General features: G+C 40.7%; 1 protein-coding gene and 1 non-coding gene across 4 annotated transcripts in view; both read left to right on the top strand.

The window, feature by feature from the left end:
• Nucleotides 1-10,145, top strand: part of LOC121736502 (dihydropyrimidinase) — a 66,250-nt gene extending 56,105 nt beyond the window's left edge. For 2 of the 3 annotated variants that reach the window (XM_042127729.1, XM_042127730.1), the window contains exons 6-14: nt 159-305; nt 961-1,087; nt 1,948-2,056; nt 2,995-3,143; nt 5,071-5,258; nt 5,897-5,981; nt 6,580-6,735; nt 7,746-7,871; nt 8,375-10,145. In XM_042127729.1, the coding sequence (XP_041983663.1) occupies nt 159-305; nt 961-1,087; nt 1,948-2,056; nt 2,995-3,143; nt 5,071-5,258; nt 5,897-5,981; nt 6,580-6,735; nt 7,746-7,871; nt 8,375-8,454 (1,167 nt within the window). In that variant the 3' untranslated portion in view covers nt 8,455-10,145. The remainder of the gene's footprint in view (nt 1-158; nt 306-960; nt 1,088-1,947; nt 2,057-2,994; nt 3,144-5,070; nt 5,259-5,896; nt 5,982-6,579; nt 6,736-7,745; nt 7,872-8,374) is intronic. The other variant, XM_042127731.1, reaches the window with a different exon arrangement.
• Nucleotides 1,293-1,485, top strand: LOC121736891. The gene has a single exon (XR_006037079.1). It is a non-coding gene; the product is annotated as a U2 spliceosomal RNA (small nuclear RNA).
• Nucleotides 10,146-10,550: the final 405 nt, after the last annotated feature.

Genomic DNA, 10,550 nt, shown 5'->3' on the forward strand with positions numbered 1-10,550 from the left:
AATCAAGTTAAGCCTGCTCACTGTGTAATGCGTCTAACTCTGATATTATGATAGGTAATTTACACTGACACAGGATTATTTCCTCAGTAATAAACATAGAGCCTATGCCTTGAAAGCTGACTTTCAACCAGCCCATCCTCATTATTATTGTGTTACAGGTGCACGCGGAAAACGGTAACATCATAGCCCATAACACGGAGAAGCTGCTCGCTGCCGGCATCACCGGGCCTGAGGGCCACCAGCTGAGCCGGAATGAGGAGGTGGAGGCCGAGGCCGTTAACAGGGCCTGCGTTATTGCCAACCAGGTGGGTAACCACTAGGCGATTGTTAACAATAGATGATTGTCTGAAACTAGGTAATTTCCCGGTTACTGTCAGATTGACGGTCCTAGTTTGGACAGTCTTTTAGTGCCTAAGGGACTGTCCGCACTGCGAATTTCAAACGCGCGGATTTTCTTTCTTACTTCTGTAACACATTGAATCTGTGAGTATCCGCACTTGCCATGAAAATTTCGCGATAAATTTAAGTAAGTATATGAATAAATTCGCGCGAATGAAATCCGCGCGTTTACAATTCGCAGTGCGGACAGTCACTTAGGCAATAAGGGACTGACCAAAGTAGGCAACTGCTAGCCGCTAGGTAACAAGCGTCATAGCATCTAGAACTGCCCTGGAACAAAGCAGCTGATTATTACGGGAAAATCAGTACTAAATACTAAGTATAAAATTGACAATTATTATATTTAAAAACCAATATTTAAAATCTCTTTGACTAGAGGCATCGGTTAACGTAAATCTGTTTTAAAAAAAATCTAAAGAAAGTTTTGGAAAGTATTTCTATTCACGCACAAAACGACTTCTTTTGTATATTATGTCAGGATCAAGACTTCATTTAGTAATGCATTATATATTAGTCTTTTTTTGTAATTTAATACTTATTTACCAACCACTACGATTTCAGGTGAACGCGCCCCTGTACATAGTGCACATGATGTCGAAGAGCGCCGTGGAGGCGCTGCGCCTAGCGAGACGCCGTCAGCGGCAGCCGATCTTCGGAGAGACCTTGGCAGCCACCGTTGGAACCGACGGTACGAACTATTACGATACAAGAAAAATATGCTTCAATATCTTATGCGGTGAGATAGATGGCGCTATGCGATGTACTAAGCTCTAACTCATAATAGTTCGCAACTTGGCCGCTAGATGTCACTCTCAGATTTAGCCCGTTTTCTACATCGCGCTATCGAAAACGCGGCGTGCAGAATGACGTCTCTCGCGTTGTATCAGTTCGGTATCGCTTCTCGGCCTTTTGGCTAAGATCAAAGTGTAGTATCTGTTCTTTTCAGCTTAATATCTCAAAGTTCCCGCACTGCGGGACCAGCATATTAAACTGATTTTTGTACCACGACGGGATGTTCGGGGCTCGCTCCACTCCCGTCACGGGTTGGCCCGGCATTGCAGTGCCGCCGGGATCGGCCCACATAAACTCATGTATTAAACTAATCTACTAGTATTTGACTTAGTACTAGTAGAGTGTTCAATCCAATTATTTCTCATTTCGTGCCTATGCATTATACATTCGGATTTCGGTAACAGATTTCTGGATGCACTTCAGTTACGAGTAGGGCCAAATAATGTGCCATTCTTTGGGCCTTGACGCGGACGTCGATTAGTCTGCACACTTCCACGGTATATTCATAATTAAGCTTTGGAATACGCGCGTGAGATTATTGCAATTTGCAGTCACATCCTGTCTCGTAAGTCGTATGACGTTCAGTGCCGAATTTATATTTTTTGAGAGTAGGCCACTTTATTTCCGCCGCCTCATATAATCTGTAGTTCCTCTATGGTCTATGGACCGCCCCTAGGCCGTGGCCTATAACGGCCTATTAAATCTGGCGCTGATGACGTATCCGTATCAAATGTATAACCCACTGTTATCCCGCAGGCACCCACTACCGCAACGCGTGCTTCCGTCACGCGGCGGCGCACGTGCTGTCCCCGCCGCTGCGGCCCGACCCCACCACGCCCGAGGCCATCGTGCAGGCGCTGGCCGAGTGAGTACACGAGACTACCGTCACATCAAAAATGTTACCGTGGGAGAGCCATGCTTCGGCACGAATCGGCCGGCTCGACAGCAGAAAAACCACGGGCTCACAGAAAACCGGCTTGAAACTTGGGCTGTGTTTCGTCGAGTGAGTGAGTTTACCGGAGGCCCAATTACCTACCTTATTCCCTTCCCTACCCTCCCCTAACCTATTATCCTATTCCCTCTAAAAAGGCCGGCAACGCACCTGCATCTCTTCTGATGTTGTGAGTGTCAATGGGCGACGGAAGTTGTTTTCCATCAGGTGACCCGTTTGCTCGTTTGCCCCGTTTATTTTAAGTTCCAGAATTCCAGGGTGGTTCATTTTTCTGTCGATATTGTGCTGCAAGAACAAGCAGAGTAAAAACTCCTGTCTCCATGTTGGGCCATGTTGGATAACAATAATTGCCACCATGATTGTAAAACTGTCTGAAGCTACATACACAGTCGAGATCGATCGTGGATGATTGACGTATATGCCCTATGTACTATCAGAGAAGTTGATTCCTATGCAAATCGGGGACCTAAGTAGTTTGGTCGCGTTGCGTCAAACCCAGCTGACAGATCACAATCAACATTGAATTGACATATTCGACAAAATAACGTTGGTCTGTCAATTGCATAGGAATCAACTTCCTCGATGGATCATTGTTTTTATCACAGATTTTGAGGTTTTTATGGAGCCAACATAAGTAACAGGCCGCATAACTTTTTCTCTATGCTAATTTTAGTTACACGCTGAACGCAGGTTCACCATTCGCCGCTTATGGCATGAATGTATGAAATTCTAGAAAGCGCTTTCGATATCTGCGCTGATATATTATGATACATTTTATATCAGCGTCGACGGTTAAAAAATTAGGCTTACACAATTTTTAAACTTTTGCTAATAATAAAGTATACTTGCAGCGACGACCTGCAACTGATAGGCAGCGACAATTGCACGTTCGCGGAGGGGGACAAGGCGCGGGGGCGGGACAACTTCGCCCACATACCCAATGGCGTCAACGGCGCCGAGGACCGCATGGCCGTGCTGTGGCAGAAGGCTGTTAACACTGGTGAGAATTGCAAGTGTAGGGGATTATTATAAAAAAAATATTTATTATCAGACAAAAAACTCATATTAAGAAAAGTTTTGTTACAATCTTAATATCAGTCTAATTATAATAACAATTATGAAGCAGCTCATCTTGCTACCCTGACATGTAGCTCAGTGAGTCTGCGAAGGAGTGCAGAGTCAATTCTCTCCGTTATCATCTTCAGGACACTATTCCGGCTTTCTCGAACTCTATGCACCACTGACGCTACTTTTTTGCGCATAATGCATAGAAGTCGTCGACTCCTGCATCGGATTTATATAACGGGTGTCTCAAAAGTAAGTTCACATTTGCTTATCTTATTACGCGAAAGCAACTATTCTGAGGGGCGCGGGGGGTATGTCAGTCGGTAGTCTGGCTCTTGGGAATTTAGTCGCTATGGAGCGTTTCTCTGGTGCGGACCGTGCGTTGTGCGTACGTGAGTTTTACAAAAACGGTAATTCGGCGACTGTAGCGCGTAGAAAATTCTGCAGTATTCGACATATTCGTCACATAAATGATGCGCCTAGCACTCGACTCATTGCAAAATGGGTTGAGAAGTTTGAAGAGACTGGGTCAACTCTGGAGAAACCAAAATCTGGGCGGCCAAGAACATCAAGAACAGCCGAAAACGTGGACAGTGTTACTCAGTCTATTCGAGATGATCCAAACCTCTCGATTCGGAAGCGTGCTGTTGCTTTAAATGTGCACAGATCTTCATTATGCCGCATTTTACACAAAGATTTAAAGCTGCACCCGTACAAAATTCAGTTAGTGCAAGAACTGAAGCCTCAAGATGCTGGTCAGAGGCTTGCCTTTGTAAATCAGATGATTGAGCGCTTTCCAACGTTCACCAACATCTTGTTTTCCGATGAAGCCCATTTTCACCTGAATTGTAAACAAGCAAAATTGTCGTTACAGGAGTGCAACCAACCCAAAACAAAAACATCAGAAACCGCTACATTCACCCAAAAGTCACCGTATGGGCAGCGATGTCGGCGCGAGGAATTATCGGCCCTTACTTTTTTAAAGATGGAAGGGGACGCACACTCACAGTGAATTCAGAGCGTTATGTGGAGATGTTAGACGAGTTTTTCGTACCCCAACTGCAAAACTTTCCTGGTTACAACCAAAGAACATGGTTCCAGCAGGATGGAGCAACTTCACACACGTCCAACAGATCTCTGCCTCGAGTTCGAGAAATTTTTCCGAACAAATTAATCTCCAGGCGAGGTGACATAAATTGGCCTCCACGGAGTCCCGATTTAACGCCTATGGATTTTTTCCTGTGGGGTTATGTCAAATCAAAAGTTTACGCTAATAAACCGACTTCCCTGGCACAATTAAAAGAAAATATCCGTCATGAAATGGCAGCCATCACGGAGACTACCTGCCGAGCTGTCATAGGCAATTTTAGTGCCCGACTAAATGAATGCCGAGAGCGCAACGGTTTACATTTGGACGGTGTTATTTTTAAAAAATAAATTCCCAAACAGTGTACTTCAATATAAAATAAACATTTTTTCAATAAAGCTAAGACTTTTCTTTTAAAAAAAGATTTAAATGTGAACTTTCTTTTGAGACACCTTGTATTTATATCGATATTCGTAGGATTATGATGAAGCGAATTGATTTTTTTAAAACATTTCTAGCTGATCCTGCGACTTTTTGAGTACTTGCCTATTTAACTCTTTTGATGTGCGTCGCAAAACGGACAAGCCATCATAATATAATATATTAGATATATAGAGAAGAAGAAAGACAGAATAATATAAAATCACCGTTGTTTTGTTGCACCAAACAGCATTGTTCTCATACAAAAAGTTGTTCATCTTGACGGGCTCATTTGATGGTTTGAAGGATAACGCTGTTTACACTAACATCTTGTATGCTACCTTCAAATTGTCAGGTATGATGGACCCGTGCCGCTTTGTTGCCGTGACCTCGGCCACCGCGGCCCGGGTGTTCAACCTGTGGCCGCGCAAGGGGGTCATAGCGGCCGGCAGCGACGCCGACGTGGTGGTGTGGGACCCCCGCCTGCAGCGCACCATCAGCGCCAGCAATCACCACCACGCTGTCGACTTCAATATCTTCGAGGTGAGGGGTTGTAGGAGCGGGCGGTCAAGTTAGTGAACTAACTAACTAACTAACTCCGCTGGCTCAGCGACCCAAAGTGGATCTTGACCTCCGAAATGAGCTTCCGCCATTGAGCCCTGTCCTGCGCTACCTCCTGCCAGTTACTGACTTGAAGGTCACGCAGGTCAGCCTCAACAGCATCTCTCCAGCGATACCTGGGGCGTCCAACAGGACGAAGGCCTGTTGGACGGCTCTTTTTACCCCGCGATCCTCTCCCATTCTTTCCACGTGGCCCAGTTTCCAAGTTAGTGAGCGGGGGTCTAACTGTTCGTATTGGGTTCTAACTTATAAGCATTAGTAAGGTGTGCATATTTTATGGGATAGGTAAAAAGTTAAACTCGCGTTACAAGTTATAACTCAAGGGTTAGTAAAATCGCGTAAAATACCACAAAAGCAGCTGGTTGCCGTTGCGCCTAAGGAAAGAAAGTAATATGCCCCTCTCTTTCTATCGCGCGGCTAAATCGTTTGCCATTTCTGCTGTTCAATTTTCACTTTTGCCGGCACTTCCAAAGAAGAACTCGATGGTTTTTTATCGATTTTAGATTAAAAAACATTTTGTTTCGTACTTACATATTATATATTTTATTATCTTGTTTCAGGGCCAAAACGTGTCGGGCAGTCCCCAGTACGTGATCGTCAACGGAAGAGTCTGCCTTGACGATGGCAACCTACGTGTTGTGGAAGGTAAACAAGTGCATTTGTGTTGATTTAAATTGGTATACTACAGTAGTAGCTGTTGATGTAGTTGTAATTCGACTTACAGACTACAGTGGTGAAGCAATCTTGTCAATACAAATGATAGACAATTTGTTAAAAACATCATCACAACCATTAAAATATACATCCTCACATTTATTATTTGTACTTTTCATAGTCCTTTAGCTCAAGAGTCAAGACTGATGTTTTTGATCATTACTCTGCGCCGCGCGCCGGCAGCCTACTCGGCAAACATCGTATGACTTCGGCAAACTTCGGAAAACGGCGCCGGTAGCCATTTTGGCAACCGGCGCCGGCAGCTGAGGCACTCCCTAAAAACAACGATACTTGAATTCCGGAAAAAAAACTTTGGTCGTTTCAATCCGTCGCAAATGTATTTATGAGATTATTTTATACTTATAGAATTACTTACTTATAGAATTAATACTTATAGAACTCTTCGTAGCATTGCTGAATGGAAACCAATTTGGTATTACTTAACTTAGTATTTATTGTTACTAGGATTGTAACATACATACCATATAAATTTAAGTTTCTTTCTAATAACACCCTTATCAATCCCCAGGTCTCGGCAAGTTCCTGCCGACTCGGGCAGACAGCCCCGCGGTATACGGCGCCCCGGCCCACGCCCCCGCCGCGCCCCCCGCCCACACCCCGCACTCGCCCCGCTCTGTGACGTCAGCAGAGCACACTAACGGCACGCCCACAGGTGGGTACGAGGGTATGTGAAAGAGTTTTTTTTATTAACTAGACTAGATAAACAGTAAAATAAATTGGCTAAAGAAAATGCAGTCAAGGACTTCACGCAACTAGAATCTAGATAAAACAAAAGACCCAAAACAAAATGTCTACGGACATGAAACATTTGAGCATCATATTATGTTTTACTTTAACATCAGAATCGATGTTTCTGAGCTTATTCAATACTTAAGTTTTTTATATCTAAGTGTGTTTGTTGCTGTGTGTGTTTTTACATTTTACAAAATATAATAATGCTCCCACACCGGTTTCGGTGACGGTGGCCGGTTTCGTTGAAACCAGGCCAGCTACGCAGGAGTACTTTTATAGTGCCCAAGTGTGTGCGCAGTACACAAGAGCACTCTCTATTCCTTTACTCTCATAACCCAGTGGGACGGAAGACCGACACGACCGGCGAGAGATCAGGCGCAGGACCGACTTTTTACATGCCCATCCGACGCATGGATCATCTTACTTGTCAGACAATCAGGTGATCAGCCTGCATTGTCCTAACCAAACTTGGAAATAACATGTTTCCAACGCGGGAATCGAACCCACGACCTCCGAGTCAAAAGCCGCGCTCTATACCACTAGACCACGGAGGCGTACAAAATATATCATATTATATGGCAAATTAGGTATATTTCTTCTGTTCTTCCGTTACCAATATTTTTTACACTTTTTTATCCCTTAGATTAAATTTTAAATCAGAGTAAACGCAGCTTGTAAATTATGACTTGAGAGCTGTCTTTCAAGTGATGTTGTCCTTATTTACAAGCAACCGTTGCTTGTAAATTAGGGCAACATTTGAATGACATTCAGTAGTATTTAATATTTATAGACCAATATGACCTGCAGCAAACCTTAAAAAAGAGCGTATTCCCTCTAAAAGGCCGGCAACGCACTTGTAAGTCTTGGACGTCGGTAGTTGCTTTCCTGGTGGTGACTAGTTTTATCGTTTGCCCCTAATTTTATAAAAAAATTATCTTCCAGAGCTGCACCTGAACAAGCAGCTGGAATCAATGTCGGTGTCGGGTTCCGGCTGCAGCACCCCCACCGGCCGCAAGATGCGCGAGCCCGGACAGCGGGACCTCCAGAACTCCACCTTCTCTATCAGCAGTACGTATACCTGGACATGACTAAATTTATTCCTAAGTCCTAGGAACTAAGACTAGACTTAGTGTCAATGGTTGATTTCTAGTCCTCTGACAAGAAGAACTCAGGCCTTTCTTGGTTCAAATTCGCCCAATATAATTTACAAAAATTTTAAGTTTTGTCTAAAAGTATAGTATGACACATATTGTGACAGATTGATATAATAATCTGAACAGGTTAATACATGATACATCATTTCTGAAACATTTAGCTATCCTGGATACTGGATCATTATTTTACAGTTTTCTATCTCTTTCCAAACTTCATGTTATCTGTTTGCACGAATCGTAGTACTTACCTAATCTGTACCGAAGACTTGAAGTGATTCATCATCATCATCATATCAGCCTATAGTCGTCCACTGCTGGACATAGGCTTCTCTCAATGAACGCCAAGATGACCGATCTCCTGCTACTCGCATCCAACATGGGCCTGAAGTGATTAACTAATAAAATATAAAATTACAGAGGAAATGGAGGGAGCTGATACGAAGACGTCTGTTCGCGTCCGAAACCCCCCTGGCGGCAAGTCGTCCGTGCTGTGGTAGACGTCAAGACAGCAACACAATAGCAACTCAACAGCAAATAAGTAGCATCTCAACAGCAAGCTGCAATTAGTATTTCGCCGTGGTAGACGTCCAGACTGCAATAAAACAGCAAGTGAACAGCTATAGAACAGCAACTTAACAGCAAGCCGCAATTATGATGTCGCATATTTAAAGATTTAATTTGCTTGGAGCAAATGAACCAATAATTTTATTTTGTGCATGTGAAAATGATTGTTTTTATATAATTTTTGATACGGCCAAAAACTTCTGAATCCAACATAACACCACCATTTATATATTTTTTTTTATTTTGTGGCCAATTTTATTTAATACAATGTTTAAACAAATTTCAAATCAATCATAAAATCAGAAACATTTTTATTGACCAACTTTTCAAATAAATTCTAAATGTTACGGACTATCATGTAAGGTCAAATTATCTGACTAAATCATGTTCATTTTTTTGGGAATTAAGTTTGATTACAAATTACAATACATTACTGATACATAACTGTTTCTATAAAGACAAGGACTTTGACAAAAGATCCTCAGATTAATGAGGATACAACTTAATATGCAGTAATAATTTATGTTTGTTCTAGTTTTTTGTATTAAACAGTTATAATAATAGTTTTAGTGCATGGAATTCATAATACATAGACTGATTGTAGACGATTAGAGAGGAATGTTTGTATGTTATCTCCTAAACTAGACCAATGTTCCCGTCTTGTATGGCAACATACATTTTATTATATGTTCTATTATTAGATTGTATATTTTATAATCTCTATATTATATTAATTCGTGTATGTATGTAGCTTAATACTGTTAAATATTCCTGCAGTTAGGAACACATACAGTACAGTCAAAGATATCGAATGATTAACATCCTGTCCTCATGATTTGTTCAACATGGCATACATTTATAATTAGAATATGTACGACTAGTTAAATGTTCAATTTCTTAGACCGTACGACGTTTTCACAAAATACGCCCATCATCTGCTTTCTAACTGTATGAAATAAGACCAAAATCATCTTCAATTGTTTAGTTTAGATTTTTGTATCTAGAAAATCATAGCTTCTAGCAACTCATATTATGTTATTTTTATAACTAAGTAAGTATATCAAATATTTCAATTTCGATTACTATACTGAATAGGTGACATGCCAAAATTTATCATGACATTTAAAAATATCGAGCATTTAATTAACTCTTGCATTTTAATTACAAATTATGTAAAACTGAAAATTATATTATATGCACTGTACTTACAATATAGACATCATCTTATATTACATCTCAAATGATTGATTTACTGTTATCTAATATGATGATTTTCGTTAACAAGACTATGCTAGCTAATATTTCTAATTAACATTATTTTAAGCAAATATAGGTTGTATTGTTATTTCATATTATTGATAATTTATTTAATTACTAGATAATAGAGTTAGATGTTAAACTTTTCTGTTTTCATAGCCTTGCACAGTAAAAAGCGCCATTTATCGATCGACTTACCATGACCTAAATTGTAGATGGCGCTGAATGCCTCGTTTTAAAAAAACCAAAGAATTTTAGGAACAGCATTGCGCATCTGTAACTAGTCTCCAACTAGCATCACACCTACCTTTTATATTTTTCTAAACTCCCCGATCACTTGTATCAAATAAACGATGAATAATAATAATGTGTTTCATTTCGTGCATTTTTCTTTTAAAACATTATTTTATGATTGTAACTAGGCTACGTATCTTACAATCAACTTCATAATTCATGTTTTAAAATTTTCCAACTTCTGAGCTCCTGGTACCAGATTCACGGTTTAAAAATTCCACTAAACTACAAAAAATTATCGTTGTAAACTACCTCCTCATATCTTTTTTCATTTCTGAGCTCCTAGTATTTCTAACAAAAAAAAATATATCTTAAAATGTATTGAAAATTAAAGTTTTTATTTTAATTACGTAAGTACCTTCTTATATTTTCTGAGCTCCTGGTATTTTAAAAACTTATCAATGACAATTAGAGTTGTAATTTTATTAAACTACCTCTTCATACTTTCTTTGCCCCTAGTATTTCTAACATAAAATAT

The sequence above is a fragment of the Aricia agestis genome, chromosome 19 (genome assembly GCF_905147365.1).
Source record: "Aricia agestis chromosome 19, ilAriAges1.1, whole genome shotgun sequence".
NCBI classification, from domain to species: Eukaryota; Metazoa; Arthropoda; class Insecta; order Lepidoptera; family Lycaenidae; genus Aricia; species Aricia agestis.